The sequence below is a fragment of the Vulpes vulpes genome, chromosome 1 (assembly GCF_048418805.1).
Source record: "Vulpes vulpes isolate BD-2025 chromosome 1, VulVul3, whole genome shotgun sequence".
Taxonomy (NCBI): domain Eukaryota; kingdom Metazoa; phylum Chordata; class Mammalia; order Carnivora; family Canidae; genus Vulpes; species Vulpes vulpes.
In genome coordinates, this window is record NC_132780.1 from 21262794 (window position 1) to 21284328 (window position 21535).

Here is a 21535-nt window from a genome sequence, read left to right on the forward strand (position 1 = left end):
ATAAAGGTATACATTTATATTTTAGGGTAGAAAAACAACTTTTGAGCAAAAAAAGTAGAGAGGATGAATGAATAATATTGATTTGCCTCTACATAACAGAATATAAACTAGCTACATGATAAAAATATTTCCTAGCTTAATATTTTAGCCCAGACACTGCCCCTAAAGTGGTACTCAATATTTGCACCTCTTTGTCTCATAGACACTTCAAACTATCATACTCCCAACCAAATCCCCAATCTTACCTCCAAAGATGTACTCCTCTCCAGCTGTTCCTATCTTGGTTAATGACATTTGCTCTTCCAGTTATTTTAATTAATTAATATATTTTTTGTTCTTCCAGTTATTAATCTCAGAATTCCCTGATGTGATCTTTCACTACTGCTCTTTCTCTAGCTATTTCACCCAATAAATCAGCCAATCCTATTACTACACTTCCACCTTTAAAATATATACAAAATCCTGGGGAACCTGGGTGGCACAGTTGGGTAAATATCTGCCTTCAGCTCAGATCATGATCCCAGGGTTCTGGGGCCAGGCCCCAAGTCAAGCTCCCTGGTCATTAGGGAGCCTGCTTCTCCCTTTCCCTCTCCACATTGTGCTAGTTCTAGCTCTAATAAATAAATAAAGTCTTTAAAATAAATAAAATAAAAAATTCCACCCCTTCAACTCCTTAATTTTGTTCCCAGATTAGGCCTGAGGTGGACATTCAGGGAAAGAATGAGATGGTTGGCCTGGAGCAACAGTCACTTATGGGAAACGTAGGTCTTGACCCCACAAGTCAGGACAAGCAGAGAAAGCAGCTCAGTTTATATAAACTACCTGATACCTGAACCCAGTCTGGCCATAATGGCAGGCTATTGCACCTGTCCTATGTGGTGATCTGGGGCTTCACGCCTTCAAATTTGTTCCCAGTTAGGTCATCCACCTGCCTAATGCTAACGGCCTCCAGAGGCCCACCCAAACCATCCACCCTACAAGCCTGACCAAAGGCCCTGATGTTAATTTCATCCTCTATGGTCATTTCTTGGAAATGTCTGGCCTACCACAAGCCTGAAAGGGCCCAGTGATCTTCTTCTCTGGGAACCCTCACACCCTATCTCTTCCAGGTCCCAGCCCAGATTCTTTGGTTCTGTTTCCATGAAGAGTCATGAAGCAAATGTCTGTTTCCAAAGATGCTTTCCTCTAAGGTTCCACCACATTGGCTCCTCCATAATTCAGAGGGCAGAGGTAGAGTTTCTTCCACCCACAGGTACTGATGTTTTGTTTCATGGAAATACCAACTCCTCTTCCACACTCTGTCCCATAAATATAGTCACTTTGGTTTCCTGAAACTATTGGTTTGTGTCAACTTAGCTAATCAGTGTTCTGTCTTGGTTCCTCCTCTCTACTTTGTGGAATGTAATATGTCTTCAGAGAGAAAGCCATTGCAATTATAGGATCTCATTTATTTCTCTTCTCTCAGGGATCAAAGTCTTGTACTACTTGTCCAATATCTGAAAAGACTTGTTTCCTACACATTATCTAGTTTTGTTATCATGTACTTTCCTTGCCCCAGTCCTAGAATCAGATACTTCAAGAAGCTTTGGTTTCTTTTCTTAGAGAATGGTATTTAGAAACCAAGGTCTGGGCACTAGGTTTATGCTCATTACTTCAAAGCATCATTCACCAAATAGAAACAGAAAATACAAAACCACATATTTTGAAAAGAAATAGTTAAGACTTTAATGAGTAAATTCAAGTTTTAAACGTTTTTGTTTTACAGAAAAGCTGCAAAGATAGTACAGAGTTCCCAATTACCCTGTACCTAGTTTCCCCTATTGTTAACATCTTATGTTAGTATAGTGCTTGTGTTATAATTAATGAACCAACATTGATATGTTATTATTAACTAATTTCCATACTTTATTCATATGGAGTTTTCCTAGGTTGTTTTGTTTTGTTTTTAGATTTTGTTTATTCATGAGAGACACACAGAGAGAGGCAGAAACACAGGCAGAGGGAGAAGCAGCCTCTATGCAAGGAGCCGGATGTGGGACTCCATCCCAGGACTGCGGAATCACGCCCTGAGCCAAAGGCAGGTGCTCAACCACTGAGCTACCCAGGCATCCCATTTTTCATAGTTTTTAATGTAATGCCCTTTGTCTGTTTCAGGATCTCTTTCAAGATACATTATTTTTAGCAGTCACACCCTCTTAGGCTTCTCTTCATTGTAATGGTTTCTCAGACTTTCCTGGTTTTTAATAACCTTTACAGTTTTGAGGAGTTCTGGTCAGGTCTTTTTTTTTTTTTTTTTTTTTTCTGGTCAGATCTTATGTAGAATGTTCCTGAATTGGTATTTGTCTGATGTTTTCTTATTACACTAGGGTATGTGTTTTGGAGAGCGAGACCACAGAGGTTGAATGCCATTTTCATAATATATCATCAAGAGTATGAACTATCAATATTGATGTTAATCTTGAGCACCTGAGTTAGATAAGACACTCAAATTTTAAATTTTATTTATTTATTTATTTATTTATTTATTTATTTATGATAGTCACAGAGAGAGAGAGAGGCAGAGACATAGGCAGAGGAAGAAGCAGGCTCCATGCAGGGAGCCCGATGTGGGACTCGATCCTGGGTCTCCAGGATCACGCTCTGTGCCGAAGGCAGACTCTAAATCGCTGAGCCACCCACGGATCCCCTCCCTCTGTTTTTTATAGTATTTCTGACTTTCTATTTTCTTCTGCTGGTCTGACAATTCAAGAGCCAATACCAGAAAGTTATAATTGTGGAAGCTTTTAAAAATCTTCTCAGGGGAGCCCTGGGTGGCTCAACGGTTCAGCGCAGCCTTCCGCCCAGGACGTGATCCTGGAGACCCGGGATTGAGTCCCACATCAGGCTCCCTGCATGGAGCCTGCTTCTCCCTCTGCCTGTGTCTCTGCCTCTCTCTGTGTGTCTCTCGTGAATAAATAAATAAATAAGTAAATAAATAAGTAAATAAATGAATAAATGAATAAATAAATAAATAAATAAATAAAAATTTAAAAGATATTTTATTTCTTTTCTCAGGCAGAGGGAGAAGCAGGCTCCACGCAGGGAGCCCGACGTCGGAACTGGATCCCGGGTCTCCAGGATCATGCCCCAGGCTGAAGGCGGCGTTAAACCGCTGAGCCACCCGGGCTGCCCAATTTTTTTTTCCAAAATTTTTAAAAAAAATATTTCGCTCATTCTAGAAGCTCTCTCCTTCCGAACCTACATTTATTTCAACATAGATAACGTTTAAAATTAGTGACCAGGTAAATTCCGGCTTTTTCCTCCCTCTGAAAATTCTGATAAAATGGCTGCTCCGCAGAAACAATGATTTAATAAATGAGAAACATTTTCAGACACTGTCACACACCAGAGTGGACTGGTACCAATTACACCCAAGACGGTCTGAACCGAACCGCATAAACGTACAATGTTCCTGCCACCAGAGACGCGAACAAGCACACCTTCCCGAGAGACCAGCCGACTCCTACGCACTCCCGGGGGCCCCAGACTGCCTGCCACCACCCCTGAACACGCCAGGCTCCCTCCACCCCCCACGCCCAAGTATCGCGAGAGCCGGCCCTGAGGCTTGGCGACCTTTTAGCGCCTGGAGACTACCTTTCCCAGAAGTGACTGCGGCGATGGTCCACTCGCGAGGCTGTATCGGCGGTGCTTTGTGCGCCTGCGCCGTCTTCCGGCTCCAGGCGGCGGGTCCGCCGATACCGAGGAAGAAGCGCACCCCGGACTGCGGGAAACGCGGTCACGGTGGCACTTGAACTCGAGGAGGCGGCAGGTGAGGGGCTCTGGAGCTTGCCAGGCGCACCGGGGTCCGTGCGGGAGGGGCGCCACGCCCGAGCCACTCTCGGGCCTGGCTAGAACCGGAACGTTTCGCCCAGGCGTCTGGCTGCGACTTTCCGGGCTCTGGACTACATTTCCCTTCGGGCTCCGCGGCGCGCGGTCCGCGAACGCCCCCTTTCCGCGCTCAGGCGTATAGCCCCGGTCCATGGACCCGTTAGGTGGGTATGAAGGGGTCCTGACTCCCCAAAATGCAGGTGGATGTTTTAGTCTTCCCTATGCATGCCCCTTTTTAAAAAAAATTTGGGACGAAATCTTGTTTCAAAACCTCAAAAGATTTAGCACAACAATTTATTTTTATTTATTTTTTAAAAGGTTTTATTTATTTATTCATGAGAGACACAGAGAGGCAGAGATAGGCAGAGGGAGAAGTAGGCTCCTCGCAGGGACCCCGATGTGGGACTCGATCCCAGGACTCTGGGATCACGCCCTGAACCAAAGGCAGACACCCAACCGCTGAGCCACTCAGGCGTCCCTTGAGAACATTTTTTTTTTAAAGATTTTATTTATTTATTCATGAGAATACACAGAGAGGAGAGAGAGAAGCAGAGACACAGGCAGAGGGAGAAGCAGACTCCATGCAGGGAGCCTGATGTGGGACTCGATCCCGGGTCTCCAGGATCACACCCTGGGCTGCAGACAGCGCTAAACCACTGAGCCACCGGGGCTGCCCCCTTGAGAACATTTTAGATGATCATGTAAAAGATGTGTGTCCAACAATGGGGAAATGGTTGAATAAATCATAGGCCATTCAGTTAATAAGATACCATAAAGCTATTACAGATAATGCTAGAGCAGTGGTGATACTAAGAAAAAAATTTCTATCACATGTTATTAAGGGACGATTCATTACTTTATATACACATTATTTAATTTTTTTTTTTTTTTAATTTTTGATAGTCACACAGAGAGAGAGAGAGAGAGGCAGAGACACAGGCAGAGGGAGAAGCAGGCTCCATGCACCGGGAGCCCGACGTGGGACTCGATCCTGGGTCTCCAGGATTGCGCCCTGGGCCAAAGGCAGGCGCCAAACCACTGCGCCACCCAGGGATCCCTATACACATTATTTAAAATTAAATATTTGCAATATGTCTGGCGTTGTTCTGAGTTCCTTTTTTTTTTTTTTTTAAGGATTTTATTTATTTAATAATGAGAGACACAGAGAGAGAGAGAAAGGCAGAGACATAGACATAGCAGAAGCAGGCTCCATGCAGTGAGCCTGATGTGGGACTCGATTCCAGGACTCCAGGATCATGCCCTGGGTGGAAGGCAGGCACCAAAATGCTGAGCCACCCAGGGATCCCCTGTTCTGAGTTCCTTTATAAAATACTACTTGTTTAATGATGAACTCACAACGTGGTTAAATGACATCAGTCTTAATACTTGGATTTTTGTTTACAGTTTTTTTTTTTTTTTAAGCCCAAGTGCCAATAGGTGGGAGGTTTGCCCTTTTTTACAGAATGTTCTCATGTTGTATAAAGAGAGCACTTGTATTTTTTTTTTGTCCGTCAATGTTGTTTTGTCCATAAAAGATTTTATTTATTTATTCATGAGAGACACAGAGAGGTAGAGACATAGGCAGAGGGAGAAGCAGACTCCCCATGGTGACCTTGATGTGGGACTCATGACCTGAGCTGAAAGCAGATGCTCAACCACTATGCCACCCAGTTGCTCCACCTGCACATTAGCTTTCATAGTTGGTTGGTGTTCTGTCATATGACTGGGCCAAAAATGATTCAACCACTTGCCTATTTCTGGACTGTTACATACTAATTTTTGTTCTGTTTTTCAGTAAACTTTGTGTATGTGGCTTTCCTCACTGTTAAATCTGTCCATGGGCATATTTATGTGATGATAATGGAGCCAACTAATTTGCCCATTGTAACCACATCCCATTTGTTGACTCAAAGCAGAGTCCACAAAGTGGTGTCCACCAGGCTTTAGGTAGGGCTGTAAGTTTCTCGGTGAATTTGGTAGTTGAGTAAAGAGCCGGGGAGACCTCTGAAAGTGCTTCATTGTGGACATGAAAGAGTTAAATGGTCTGTTTCTGGGAAGGTTTCATTGTGGGCTGGGTTGATGCTGATCAAGCAGGCTGTGCTCCCTGGCCTGGGACACCACGTGGTCTTAGTCACTGAACCAGGACTGAGCATCCCCATCACAGATTTGCATCAGTAACAAGGTGGGATTCTCTGGATTTTTAGGGGAAGTGAGAGAGAAAGGGCTACTGGTTCCCTGTCTCATTGCAGCAGCTAAAGCTGTGTTTCCTGGACTTGGGTAAAGGCCTCAATGTTCCAAGTTACTAGTTTTTGTGGGGAGTGGGGGATAGAACGGTGGGGACTTGTAGCCATGGCATTCTGGGAGCTATAAGGCAAGCCTGGCCTTTCATGTTTGCTCTTTCCTCTCCCAGCTTTGTCATCTCAAGACTCGGCCCTCCCTCAAGAGAGGAACCAGGAGGAAGACCCATCAGCCCATGAAGTTCTAAAAGTCATGTCCCTTGTGAGTTTTCAAATCATGTAAATATTTGCTTTCTTTATCTTGAAGCCTTCCACCTAGGTTTCAGCCAAGAATCTGGTTCTTAGACGTTCTCACTTTAGGGACTAAAAAGACCAGGCAGCTGGTACCCTCTCTCACTGCCCCCTCCACTCTGACCAGTGCCCATGGGTTCATTCTGTATAGCATTCGTTATCTTCTGATGGTGTGGTATTCTTCCAGAAGCCTAGACAGCAGAAATCCATCTCCTTGTATAAACTGACAACCAAGGTTTGATGAAATGGAGATGAATACTTATGAGGGATATGACATGGAAAAGCGTGGGAACTGGTCTTGGTCTCAGGCACGATCTCCTGCTTTTGGAGGGATTAATGATTGGGTGTGTAATTGAGGCTTAGCTGAGTATATGTGAGAGGTTAGATGCCAGAACTAAGGTCTGGTTTGAGGTCAAACAGAGCATTTGAATGTGGATCATCCTATAGCAGCTTCTTTAGCTTGAGAGTGAGAGGAGCACAGAGGTGAGAGGATTGTAAGGCAACTGAGCAGGTGGATGAATTTTTCAGAATCTGTATAGTCAGAACTTGGAAGAGCCTTCAGAGATCTGATCCAACGTTTGTATCCAAAATAAGAGAATGGTTGAGTCATTTTTTCACTTGATAGAAAATTGTACAGCTAATAAAAGTAATCTTAATTTGATTTTTCTCATAAGGAAATATGCTTTGATATGTTCTGACAAAATGATAAACCGACGTCTTCAACAAGTTCTCAATTTATATGAAAATCCTCTTTTCTAAGAAAACATTCCTTTAATAAAACTTTTGAGGGTAAATCTAACAAAAATTGTTGGTTTGGTTTGTTGTTATTGTACAAAAGTAGAAATTATAGTTCTCTCATTGAGAATTTTATATGCCAAGGACAGTAATCAACACCCTTTATTATACTGCTTGTAATAATTGGGAAAAGTCCACTTTGCTGAATTTTAATTTTCCTTCTAGATCTTTGTACAGAGCTTTGGTTTGTAGTAAAAAGGAATGATCCAGAACATTTCAGCACTGTTGTACTCATGCCCACCCTCTCTTGTCATCTGCTCACATTGGAGGCGTCCAGCCCCATCCTTCTCTTTTACCAAACACTCCATTCCTACAAAGACCTCTTCTACCTCCTCTCATCCCACCAAGAAACATTTTCTTGAAATATGCAAATAACATACCTGCCTGTTGTTTCAGGAGTCAGACTTGTTCAGGGATGTGGCTGTAGTCTTCTCCCAAGAAGAATGGGAACAGCTGGTACCCACTCAGAGGGATTTGTACAGAGACGTGATGTTGGAGACCTACAATAACCTGGTCTCACTGGGTAAGATGACCTGGTATATGAGTTTGGATGTTACCCTCAGCATATCTGTTCCTTATCCATTTCTGAGTACCTTTTGAGAGGTCAAGGAGCAGCTCCACGGGCTGATAGTACATTTTCCTCAGTCCTCAGGTGACTGTCACATTGGGTCTCACATTGGATCTCTTCTGCAACTGCCTCTCCTGGTCAATGCCAAGGTCCTAGATCTGAATTCTGGGGACCTGCGCCATAACTGGGTGGTGTGTTTTTTCTCACACCCAGGTCTTGCCATCTCCAAACCTGATGTGATCTCCTTCCTGGAGCAAGGCAAAGAGCCCTGGATGGTAGAGAAAGCAGCTACAGGAGGCCTGTGCCCAGGTGAGTGAGGCCTGTGGGAGAAGAAAGACGTTACCACAGATAGCCATCTGGTACGTGGACAAGGAAACGGGATTTTTGAGTTAGAAAATCTTCCCTCCAAGATGCCAAACTCAGAGGTCAGGTCCCAGTTACCATCTTTTGTAGCTTATCAACAGCATTTCACAAAAGTGGATGTTCCTTTCATCCCAAAACATTTCTGTGTATTTGGGTCATTACTACCCCCTCATTAAACCATCTTCAGCCTCCTTTGATGGGATTTTCTCACTTTCTTTAAATGTTGGAGCACCCCAGAGCTCAGACTTGAGTTTCTTTTCTGTTTATTTTCATTCCCTAGGACCTTCTCCGTTACCATGCTTTAAATACCATTTGTATCTGTGTTGTCCAGTGTGGAGCCATTGGCCCCATGTCTGTTGTAATTTAATAATTATAATTAAATACATTTTAAAAAGCAGTACCTCGGTTGCCCTTGCCACATTTCAGAAATCCAGTAGCCAGTTTGTGGCTTGTGTCTACCGTGTTGGACAATACAGATACAGAGTATTTCCATCATCTTCAGCTTTTCCTTTAAATTCTGGATACTTCTATCCAACTGCCTTCATTATATCCACTTCAGCGTTCATTGGGGACTTTGAACTTAACAAGTCCAGAAAGGAGTCTTTGGTCCTCCCTAACAATTTGCTCTTCTCTCTTTTTATTTTATTTTATTTATTTATTCATGAGAGACACAAAGAGAGTGGCAGAGACACAGGCAGAGGGAAAAGCAGGCTTCCCACAGGATCCCAATGTGGGACTCAATCCCAGAACTTGACCTGAGCCTAAGGCAGACACTCAACCACTGAGCCACCCAGGTGTCCCTCAAGTCAAAAACTCATTCTTGAGTTTTCTCTCTCACATACCTGTTCAGTCTGTCAGCAAATCCTATTGGCTCTACCTTGAAATATGTCCAGAATTTAACCATTTCTCACTGGCACCACTGCTGCCATTCCATCCACGCTACCATTGTCTTTGGCTTGGACTGTTGCAGTAGCCTCCTCCCCATTCCTCTGCTTCTATTGCCCACTACAGTATATTGTCCACACAGCAGCCACGGGGACCTTAAAACTTCAGTGAGGGTGTATTGTCTCTGCTCAAGACCTACTAGCACATCATTCCCATCTCAAGATAAAATCCAAAATCGATACCCTAGCCTAGGACCCTCTATATGCTATCCAACACAGTAGCCACCAGCCACACATGCTGTTCAAAATTTAGCTTTAGGGGATCCCTGGGTGGCTTAGCAGTTTAGCGCCTGCCTTTCGCTCAGGGCGTGATCCTGGAGACCTGGGATCGAGTCCCATGTCAGGCTCCCTACATGGAGCCTGCTTCTCCCTCTGCCTGTGTCTCTGCCTCTCTTTCCCTCTCCTGTGTATCTCATGAATAAATAGATAAAATCTTTAAAAAAAATTTTTTTAAATCTAAATTTTTTTAAAAGATTTTATTTATTCATGAGAGACATACAGAAAGAGAGGCAGACACAGGCAGAGGGAGAAGCAGGCTCCATGCACGGAGCCCGATGTGGATCTCGAACCTGGGGATCTGGGATCACGCCCTGAGCCAAAGGCAGGCATTCAATGGCTGAGCCACTCAGGCTTCCCTAACTAAAATTAAATAAAATGTGACATTCCATTCCATGGTAGCCTGTAGCCACATTTCATTTTTTTTTTTTAATTTTATTTATTTATGATAGTCATACAGAGAGAGAGAGAGGCAGAGACACAGGCAGAGGGAGAAGCAGGCTCCATGCACCGGGAGCCCGATGTGGGATTTGATCCCGGGTCTCGAGGATCGCGCCCTGGGCCAAAGGCAGGCGCCAAACCTCTGCGCCACCCAGGGATCCCTGTAGCCACATTTCAAAAGCTGAATAGACTTATGTAGCCAGTGGTTACCATATTAGGGCAGAATAGAACATTTTGGCATCATAGAAAGTTCTGTTGGACTGTGTTCTGTGATCCACTTCCTGCTTCCTCTCTGATTTTCCCTCCTGCTACTCTTCTTGTTCATTCGGCTACAGCCACACAAGCCTCTTTGCTGTTCCTTTAACATGGAGATAGGTAAATGCTTTCTCCAAGGGGCCAGATAATAAATATTTTAGGCTTTGTGGGCCATATATGGTCTCTGTCACAACTACCCAGCTATGCTGTAGTAGCATGAGAGCAGACAGTACAAGTTTACCCACCTTAGCCTTGGTACAGCAAGCATGTTCCTGCCTTGGGTCTTCTTGCTCTGGGTGAAGGGTTCCTCAAGCTCAGCAGTGTTGACACAAGGTGAGGGTGGGGGCAGTGGGTAGGCATCACATGTACTGTAGGATGTTCAGCAGCCTCCCTGGCTTCTACTCAACTAGTTGCCAGTATACTTGCCTCTCCTCAGTTGTGACAATCAAAAATGTTCCATATATGGCCAGGTGTCCTCCAGGGGGCAGAGTCTTCCCTGAATGAGAGCCAAAGTCCAGGTGTGATGGGAGACCAAGAACGTGTGTGTTGATAAAGAGTTTCCACCATATACAACGTACTGTAAGAACTTAACACTACAGATGTGGTGGATTCTTCCACACTGAATTGGGAGTTGGCCCCTAGGAGTAAGTGAGGTCAGGTGCAGAGTGAGCATCCAGAGAGGAGATGTGTGCTGCTGCATTACCTGACATCTGCACAGGTTCTAGGGATTAGATGTGGGCATCTGTGGGAGGCCATTATTCTGTCAGCCACACCCATGATACCATTTTTGCTTTGGTTTTTGTCATTTGAAGGCATGTGTGTGTTTGATTGTTTGAGGTCCTGAGTTTTATTTATTTCTTAGATGATGTGGGTTTACATCATAATCAAAGAGGACTACCCCTTTGACATTATACATGAGTCTCCTGTGGTTTTTTGCTAGTAGTATATTTATGGTGCTGCTTATGATCCCTGTGGAGTTTACCTGTGGAGGATGTGATTTCACACTGTTTTCCAGGTTCTTATCCATTTATTCAAACAGCATTAACTAATTTTATCTTTTCACCACTAATCTGTATAGCCACCTTTATCATCTACTCTTTTACCCCTGGACTTTTTTTGTTGTTGTTGTTTCAGTCTCTTTGTCAACTATGTGTCCAATACCATACTGTTTTAATTATTAAAGGTTTTAAATATAAAAAAAAAAAATATCTGGTAGACTAGTTCCTCCTCATTCTTTTTCAGAATTTTCCTGGCTATAATCATTCAAGTTTCCATCTGGACTTTTTTTTTTAAATTTTTAAAATTTATTTATGATAGTCACACAGAGAGAGAGAGAGGCAGAGACATAGGCAGAGGGAGAAGCAGGCTCCATGCACCGGGAGCCTGACGTGGGATTCGATCCCTGGTCTCCAGGATCGCGCCCTGGGCCAAAGGCAGGTGCTAAACCGCTGCGCCACCCAGGGATCCCCCTTTTTTTTTTTTTAATTTTTTTTTTCCCATCTGGTCTTTAAAAAAGAATATCTGGTTTAAAAAAATCATGTAATTATTCTTACTGAGATTACCACAAATTTATAGATTGAGGAGAAAACTTATTTTTTATTGATTTTATCTATTTAAGGACATGGTAGGCTTTTCTCTTCATTTATGTCCATCCCCTGGTGGTTTTAAGGTTTTATTTATATGAGTCTTGTACATTTTTTTTAAAAGATTTTATTTATTTATTCATGAGAGACAGAGAGGCAGAGAAACAGGCAGAGGGAGAAGCAGGCTCCATGCAGGAAGCCCGATGTGGGGCTCAATCCTGGGACCCTAGAATCACATCCTGGGCTGAAGGCAGGCGCCAAACCACTGAGCCACCCAGGGATCCCCTACATTTCTTAATATGTTTATTCCTAGGTATTGTATATTTATTGCTGTTATTGGAAATGCTCTTTTTAATTTAAAAAAATTCACAAATATATGTAACAAAATTCACCTTTTAACCATTTTAACGTGTATAGTATATTGGCATCTAGTACATTGACAGCGTTGTGCATATCACCATTATCTCGTTTCAGAATATTTTTATCACCCTGTGGTTTTCACTCCTGTTTTCTGGCACATGGCTCTTAAAACCCTTGGAATCTCTAAAGTAATAAGTGTCGTCTTGTATGACTGTGTTTGGGGGTGCCTGGATAGCTTCAGGATGAGCTTGGATTTTGTAATTAGAGAATTGGAACACTCAGCCCCGTCTCTCAAACTCTGGAGAGACCTAAAGGTTGAATCACCAAAGTGCAATGATTTAATCAATCCTGCCTATGTAGTGAAGCTTCCATAAAAATCTCTAAAGTACAAGTATTGGAGAGCTTCTGGGTTGTGAACACATGGAGGTACTTGGCAGGTGGTATACTTGGAAAGGAATCTCCACCCTCTTCCTCTATACCTTATCCTTTGCATTTCTTTAATGTGACTGATACTGAGTTATTTCCTTTGTAATAAACTGGTAATATAGTAAGTAAATTGTTTTCCTGAATTCTGTAAGCCATTCTATCAAATGATTGAACCCCAGAAGGGGTTGTGGGAACCTCCAGTTTATTGGGGTAGGAGGTGAGGGGACCAGAGGTAGTCTGTGGCCTGAGCTCTTAACCTGTAGGATCTGATGCTATCTGCAGAAAGATAGTTTGAAAATTGACCTAAATCTGTAGGACACCCAATTGGTATCCAGAGTTGGAGAATTACCTGGTATGAGGGAGAAATCCATACACATTTTGTCATTAGTAGGGTCAGAAGAAGAGTATGAATAGTAGAATTGTGTTGAAAGGGGTGTTTTTCCTAAAGACACCTCAGAGGAAACCCCATATATACTCATTAAATAGTCACTCCTCATGCCCTCTCTTCTCCCCCCTCCCCCAGCGCACCCCTGGCAACAGGTAGTCTGCTCTCCATCTCTGGAATGTCTTATTATGGATATTCACATAAATGGAGTCATATAATATGGGGCCTTTTGAGTCTGACTTCTTTTACTTAGCATGATGTCCTTAAGGTTAATCCGTGTTTTAACGTGTGACAGGATTTCTTTCCATTTTAAGACTGTATGTATGTACCACAATTTTTTAGCCATTCATTTGTCAATGGACATTTGGATGGCTTCCACCTCTTGGCTATTGTGGGTAATGTTGCAGTAAACATGGGTGTGTAGGTGTCTCTTTCAGATTCTTTCAGTTCTTTGGGATATATACTCAGAAGTGGAGATGCTGTATCATATGGTAATTATATTTTTAATTTTTTAGAACTCTCCATGTTTTTTTTTTTTTTTTTTTTTTTAAATAATCTACACCCAACATGGGTCTCAAATTCATGACCCTGTGGTCAAGAGTTGCATGCTTTTCCAACTGAGTCAGCCAGGTGTCCCTCTATCCTGTGTTTGTTCCCTTTTTTCTTTCTTGCTTTGTTTACTTCTTTCCTTTCTTTCTTTTGAGAGAAAGAGCACATGCATGAGTAGGGGGAGGGGCAGAGGGAAAGAATCTTTCAAGTAGACTCCCTCCTGAGTGAGGAGCCTGACTCAGGGCTCAATCCCACAACCCATGAAATCATGACCTGAGCCAAAACCAAGAGTCAGACACTTAACTAACTGAGCCCCCCAGGTGCCCCCCCATACTATTTCCTGTAGTAATTGCACCATTTTATATTCCTACCATCAGGGCACAGTGGTCCAATTTCTCCCAATCCTCATCAATACCTGTTATTTTCTGTTTTGTTTTGTTTGGATAGAGGCCATCCTAATGGCTTTGAGGTATGATTCATTATAGTTTTGATTTGCATTTCTCTAAGTGATGTGGAGCATGTTTTCATATGCTTCTTGGCCATCTGTATACCTCCTTTGGAGAAATGTCTATTCAAGTCCTTTCCCAATTTTTTAATAGGGTAGTTTGTTTGTTGTTGAATTGTAGTACTACTTTATATATCCTAAATAGTAAATCCTTATTAGATATATGATTAGGAAATATTGTTTCCTATTCTTTTTTTTTTTTTTTTTTAAGATTTTGTTAATTTATTCATGAGAGATACAGAGAGGGGGCAGAGACATAGGCAGAGGGAGAAGCAGACTCCCTGTAGAGAGCCTGAAGCAGGACTCAATCCCAGGACCCCAGGATCATGACCTGAGCCAAAGGCAGACACTCAACCACTGGCCACCAGGTGCCCCAGTGCATCAAAGTTTTTAAGTTTGATATTGTCTCTTTTTTTTTTTTTTTTAAGATTTTATTTATTTATTCATGAGAGACATAGAGGGGGAGAGGCAGAGACATAGGCAGAGAAGCAGGCTCCATGCAGGGAGCCCGATGTGGGACTCAATCCCAGGACTCCAGGATCACACACTGGGTGGAAGGCAGACTCTCAACCACTGAGCCACCCGGGCGTCCCTCATTTGTTATTTTTGCTTTTGTTGCCTGGGCCTTGAGTGCCATATCCAAGAAATCATTGCCAAATGCAATGTCATGAGGTTTTTCCCCTGTGCTTTCTTCTAGGAACTTAACATTTTTTGGTCTTACATTTAGGTCTTTCATATATTTTAGTTAGTTTTTTTATATGTGTAGGGTAAGAGTCCTGCTTCATTGCTTTGCATGTGGATATCCAGTTTCTTCAGAACCATTTGTTAAAGAGACTGTCCTTTCCTAATTGTGTTGTCTTGGTGCCCTATCAAAGATCATTTGACCATGTGCATGGGGGTTTATCTCTCTGTTCTATTCCATTGATCTGCATGGCTGCCTTAATGCCAGTACAACACTGTTTTGATTATGGTGGCTTTGCAGTGTGTTTTGAAATCAGGAAGTGTGAGACTTCCAACTTTGTTCTCCTTTTCAAGATTATTTTGGCTATTGGGATCCCTTGAGGTTTCTTCATATGAGGATACTAAAATATCTTAATGCTAAGACTGTATGTAAGATTTTTAGAGGTATTTCTTTGGTTATCCAAAACAGTGACTACTAAGCTAAATAATTAACTTTAAAATACTCTGCCAGTCCCTGTCAGAAAAATACCAAGTTAGTATAGAAGACCTCACTATTATTATTGCTATATTGCAACTTCATAGAGTGTTGGACAGAAGTCAGAAAATTATTATGACTGTCAGTGCTATCTTTGCATGCTTATAGTGCAGTGTATAATTAGAGATGGCTTAATTTAGATCAGTGTAAAAGGGGTTATGTAATAAACAACACTGTACTCTGCCATCAATCCAGAAAACTGTGTCAGGGTCTATGATAGAAAAATAGAAAAACTGGCAGTCTGGACAGAGAATTTTTTTTTTTTTAAGATTTTATTTATTCATGAGAGAGAGAGAGAGGCAGAGGCATAGGCAGAGGGAGAAGCAGGCTCCTTGCAGGGATCCTGATGTGGGACTTGATCCTAGGACTCCAGGATCACAACCTGAGCCAAAGGCAGATGCTTAACCACTGAGCCATGCAGGCATCCCCAGGGAATTGTTTTTAAGGCATGCCCTTACAGGCAACCCAGGTTCTTTCCACATTGCCCAAAAAGCAAGTAATGTGCCTGCCTTTAATTCTATAAACCAGATTTTCATTTAGGCATGTTAAATGTTCACAATGTAGTCTTCTCTGTCTGTGAAGTTGACTTTAATTTTCCATGTTCCCCTTCAGTCTTATGGTTGTTCTATATGGGATGGCACTCAGGTGTTGGTAACTTTTGAGTAGGTCAACCACCAATTCAAAGGTTGCCATCATAGTGGCTGTATTTGAGACCTGTCTCACTAGAATTATCAGACCATAACCTTCCTTCTGAACAACCAAACATGGTGTCTGAAAAAACATCTGCAAAATAATCTTGAATTAAAAGAAGAAAAATTGGAAACCTTACATTATAAATATTAAAACTTGTAATAAATTCACAAAATTCAGAAAATGTGGTATTGGCAAAATAATTTTTTTAAAGATTTTATTTATTTATTCATGAGAGACAGAGAGGCAGAGACACAGGTAGAAGAAGCAGGCTTCATGCAGGGAGCCCGATGTGGGACTCGATCCCGGAACTCTGGGATCACACCCTGAGCTAAAGGCAGACTTTCAACCGCTGAGCCACCCAGGCATCCCAAAATAAATTGATCACTGGAAAAGAACAGATCCAGAATCAGAAACACATGTATGGTTTGATTTATGACAAAGTCACCACGGTAATTCAATCGAAACAGGATGTTCTTTTGAAGATTGGGCTGATTCAATTGGCTATTTCTTCCAGTTTGAATAAGCAGCAAAGAATGTTGCTCTGGAAGAAGCCACCCCCATTAAATTGGGGCCTAATCCTCCAAACAAGGAACAAGGCCCTTCTTTTTCCATAGCCACATTTAGGCAATGAAAAGGTCCAGGAGAGACTGGTTTAGTAGACACTAGGTCTAAGCCATAGTATTCAGCTAAACTTCAGAGATAGAAAGCAGAAGAGATAGAAGCATGTGGTCTTCATGGCAGAGGACCACAGCTGTGTTGTTACAACTTCCAGTGGACATGTGAGAGACACACAGACACACACCCCAACCCCATCCTACTGAATCCCCTGACAAGCAGATGCACCAACCCATACCTCTGGCCAGCCACCCTTCCCCATTGTTTTTTTTTTAATCTGCTTTATTGAGATATATTTATATTCAACAAAATGCATGCATTTTAAGTACAATGTTTTGGTGAGAATGGACAAATGTTCACACTTGTATAACTGTCACCACAGACTAGAGTACATTTTCACCACCCTGAAAAGTTCCCTTGTGCTCCTTTCCCACACAATTGCTCATATACCCAACCCCCGGCAACCAGTGATTTCTTCTGTCACTCTAGGTTATATTTGTGTTTTTTGGGGGGTTCATAGAAACCTTTATTAAAAAAAATATGAAAAAAATAAAAAAAATATGGTTCAGAGGTGATCCTGATCTACACTAACATTTTATTTATTTTTATTTTTTATTTATTTATTTTTTTAAGAGAAAGACTTTTTAAAAAAATTTTTTATTTATTTATGATAGTCACAGAGAGAGAGAGAGAGAGAGAGAGAGGCAGAGACACAAGCAGAGGGAGAAGCAGGCTCATGCGCTGGGAGCCCGACGTGGGATTCGATCCCGGGTCTCCAGGATCGCGCCCTGGGCCAAAGGCAGGCACTAAACCGCTGTGCCACCCAGGGATCCCTACACTAACATTTTAGTACTATTCTTATAACCTCCCTCTGACTCTTCATTTCAATTTATGGTATTTCCTCTGTCTCTTCTACTTACCCATTTTCCAATTGCTTAGCCACATTCAAGAGTTTATAGGTATAATCATGAGTATAAGTTTTCTGATTTTCCAGAAAAAAGTTCCTTTTTCTGGAAAAGGAAAAAATACGTACTTGCTTTTTTGTTTTGTTTTGTTTTCAGTATTGGAGTCCAGGCGTGATACCAAAGTGTCATCTCCAGAGCAGCACCTTTATGAAATACAATCACCACAGTGGGAGATAATGGAAAGCCTTACAAGTTATGGTCTTGAGTGCTCCAGATTCCAAGATGATTGGGAATGCATAAGCCAGTTTGACAGACAACAGGGAAAATCAGATGGACATTCGAGTCCAATGATAATCAATCCTGAAGAAATGTCCACTTTCAACCAACAAGCATCATTTCCTTTTTACCAGAAAATTCATACTGGAGAAAAACTCTATGGATATAATGAATATAGAAAAGACTTCTGGCAGGAGGACTTCCTTATTAGTCATCAAGGAATTCATACTAATGAGAAACCCTATAAATGTAAGGAATGTGGCAAGGCCTTTAAATATGGCTCACGACTCATTCAACATGAGAATATTCATTCTGGCAAGAAACCCTATGAATGTAATGAATGTGGAAAGGCCTTCAATTCTGGTTCAAATTTCATACAACATCAGAGAGTTCATACTGGTGAAAAACCTTATGAATGTAAGGATTGTGCAAAGGCTTTTAGTCGAAGCTCCCAGTTGATTGAACATCAACGAATTCATACTGGTGAGAAACCCTATCAATGTAAGGAATGTGGCAAGGCCTTCAATAGGATCTCACATCTTAAAGTACATTATAGAATTCATACTGGTGAAAAACCCTACGCATGCAAGGAATGTGGGAAGACCTTTGGTCATCGGTCTCAGTTGATTCAACATCAGACTATTCATACAGGCAAGAAACTCTATGAATGTAAGGAATGTGGGAAGGCCTTTAATCAGGGCTCAACTCTCATTAGACATCAGAGAATCCATACTGGTGAGAAACCCTATGAATGTAAGGCATGTGGGAAGGCCTTTAGGGTGAGCTCACAACTTAAGCAACATCAGAGAATTCACACTGGAGAGAAACCCTACCAATGTAGGGTATGCAGTAGGGCTTTCAAACGGGTCTCACACCTTACTGTACATTATAGAATTCATACAGGTGAGAAACCATATGAATGTAAGGAATGTGGTAAGGCCTTTGGTCATTGCTCACAGCTGATTCAACATCAGGTAATTCATACTGAGGAAAAGCCCTGTGGCTATAAGGAACGTGGGAGGACTTTACATCATGATTCAACTACTTTTCAGCATCAGAGAATGCATAATAGGGAAACACAAGTGAATATCATAAATGTAGAAAAGCCTTCCATCAGCACTTATCCTTTATTAATCATTAGAGAATTGATGTTAGCAAGCAACCATATGAGTGGAAGTAATGGGGAGAGCCCATTAGCTTAGGCTAGTCACAACTTCTTATGTTTTGGGGAAAGACTTGAAGAATGTAATGCAAATGGAAATGCCTTCATTCAAGCTGTCCTTTATCTTGAGTTCTAAGATTCATAATGAAACATTTTATGAATATAAATTGTTGAGACCATGATTATGAAAGAAGCAAGGGAAAGTTGGAAAAAATTTTGTCTCTAACACAATATGGGATCATATTTTCTAACCATGCTGTAATAATTTTAGCAACAGCCAAAAGTTTTAATTTTCTTAGCAATTAAAAAGGAAAAAAAAAAAAAAAACCCAGCCAAATTACTCTGGGCTCAACTTCTTTTCTTTTTTTCTTTTTCTTTTTTTTTTTTAAGTAGGCACCATGCCCAATGTGGGCCTCAAACTCATGACCCTGAGATCAAGAGTCAAGTGCTCTACTGACTTAGGCCAGCCAGGCACTCCATTACTCTTGGGCTAATAAGGAAATAAATCATGCAAATTTTCATGCTTGATTTATGAATGAAATAAAAAGAATAACAATCGAGAGATTTACATTCCAGGAGTTGTAGGATGTGGGCTAAAGTTACTGAGAAGAATTTCAGCTTTTAAATGCATGCAAAGCATGAAAACCTGAAAGATTATTCTGGAGTATATTAAATGTACTATTCAAGAAGCCAGAAAAGACAATTCCAAACATCAAGGTGATGAAAGACAAATTGGTACAAAATAAAAATAAAAAATAATGAAATTAGAAAGTGGTTATTCTTATAATCTCAGTTTTTATTTCTTTCTGACCCCAAAATAAAATTTAAGATAGTATTACTCAATTTCCATCTTGTTTTAGGTTATCTTTCATAAATTTTGTCACAAAAAGGAGTTGATTGCTTACGTAGCCATGCCCAGTTCCCCTTTCTACTAGCAGTATCTGTGTCTTGCCTTAGTCTCTGAAGATACCATATGCTAACTTTCCAGCCTCTTCCACAGCTCAGGATGGCTCATATGTACCAGGGTAAGGCCAGTATATTCCAGGGATCTGTAGAGGCTTCTGAGAAAGATTTCTCTCATTTAGAAGAAACATCTATTAGGAAGACTTCTTTCCTCTCCTCTGCTTTTAAACCTTCTCCTATGAGAACATAATGCCTGGAGCTGTTGCAGCCGTGTTGGAACCAAAAGGAGAAAACCAAGGACCTCAGAGAAGCTGACCCAGAGCTACAAGGCCAATTCTGGAGCTCTCTGAAGCCTTGTTGTGTAGGAAAAAATAAACTTCTATTGCTGAAATTACTTTTAGTTGGATATTTTGTAAACTTGGATCCCAAACCATCCTAATTATGTAACACCAAATTTTATTTTACAACTAACTAAGATTGGTAAATATGGCCTGAAAATACCTACTTTTTTGAATTCAACATTTCTCTTGGTTAAATACAGGATTGATTTTTGTATATATTCTGTAATGTTGAAAAATATATATTCTACTTTTCTTGGGTACAAGATTCCGTTTAAGCTGGTGGATTATAATGATAAAATTCTCCAGGTTTATATAATTTGGTACACTGGATCGGAATTTCCTAAAATGATTTTTTTTAAGCCAAAATCTTGAATTTTTAGATTTTTAATTTATGTTGCTTGATTTACAAAGATCTACAACTTAACTCCTATTGATGAATCATACTTTTTATCATTCTGTAGTATCCTACTCTGCCAAGTGTAGGAGTTGCGAAACCAAATCTGGCCTGCTGCTTGTTTTATAAATAAAGCTTTATTGGAACACAGCCATGCTCATTTATTTACATGTCCACTGCTTTTGTGTTGCAACAGCAGAACTAAGTGGTTGCAACAAAGACTATAGTCGCAAAGCCTATGTTGATTTGTCAACCCTGGGCTAGTGTATGTAACCCCTTTGACATTTTATTTCCGTACTGGATAACACTACTGGCAATGATTTTTCTTTGTTTACCTGGTATATTTTTGCTCATCCCTTTATTTTCAACCCGTTACTTTTTATTTTAAAAATGCTTATTTATTCATGAGAGACACACACAGAGGCAGAGATATAGAGGGAGAAGTAGGCTCCCCATGAGGAGCCCAATATGGGGCTCAATCCCAGGACCCAACCTGAGCCAAAGGCAGACGCACAACCACTGAGCCACCCAGGCGCCCATCTGCTTTTGCTTTTGTCTTTGCACTTGCGTTTTCCCTGGGAAGAGGACTGTAGTTGTACCTATTCTCTGAGGTATCTTTGCCCTCCCCCTGTCTGTTAACAAAACCAGAGCTGGGCAGAAGTCAAAGTAATTGAAGGCAAATTTATTTTGGGGTTCCATCCCAAATACAAGGACGATGTGGATTTGCAGCCCAGGACAAGGGTGAGGCTCAGTGGATGGAAAATGAACATCAGGGATCAGAGAGGATCATGACTGTAGCAAGCACTGCAGTAAGTGCTTTGCATGGTTTTAACTGCAGTCCTCACAGCAACCCTTCAAGGTATATGCTGTCATCAATCTCATTTTATTTTTAATATATTTTTAAAAAATATTTAGAGAAGGAGCAGGGGGAAGACCAAAGGGAGAGGGAAAAGCGGACTCCCCACTGAGCAGGGGGCCTGATGGGGAACGATTCCAGAACCCTGGGATGACGACCTGAGCTGAAGGCAGGTGTTTCACCGCCTGAGCCACCCAGGTGCCCTCATCAATCTCATTTTAAGGACTGGGGAACTGAGGCATAGGTAAGTGAAGAATATCGGGAGTTCCATTCCAACCCCAGGCAGTCTCACTGGAGTTTGGACTCCACCTCCACCTGCCACCAATGAA

At 41.6% G+C, this 21535-nt stretch overlaps 1 protein-coding gene across 6 annotated transcripts in view; it reads left to right on the forward strand.

Moving 5' to 3' along the window:
- The window catches only part of ZNF582 (zinc finger protein 582), a 25469-nt gene extending 4969 nt beyond the window's left edge, over nucleotides 1-20500 (forward strand). Inside the window, exons 2-7 of one of the 6 annotated variants that reach the window (XM_072760150.1) lie at nucleotides 1950-2081; nucleotides 3059-3808; nucleotides 6278-6366; nucleotides 7587-7713; nucleotides 7972-8067; nucleotides 17431-20500. In XM_072760150.1, coding sequence (XP_072616251.1) covers nucleotides 6358-6366; nucleotides 7587-7713; nucleotides 7972-8067; nucleotides 17431-18752 — 1554 coding nt within the window. In that variant the 5' untranslated portion in view covers nucleotides 1950-2081; nucleotides 3059-3808; nucleotides 6278-6357 and the 3' untranslated portion in view covers nucleotides 18753-20500. Of the gene's footprint in view, nucleotides 1-1949; nucleotides 2082-3054; nucleotides 4032-6277; nucleotides 6367-7586; nucleotides 7714-7971; nucleotides 8068-13212; nucleotides 13283-13717; nucleotides 13810-17430 lie in introns of those variants that run through there. The other 5 variants (XM_025985387.2, XM_025985386.2, XM_072760151.1 and 2 more) reach the window with 5 other exon arrangements.
- The last annotated feature ends 1035 nt before the right edge of the window (nucleotides 20501-21535 follow it).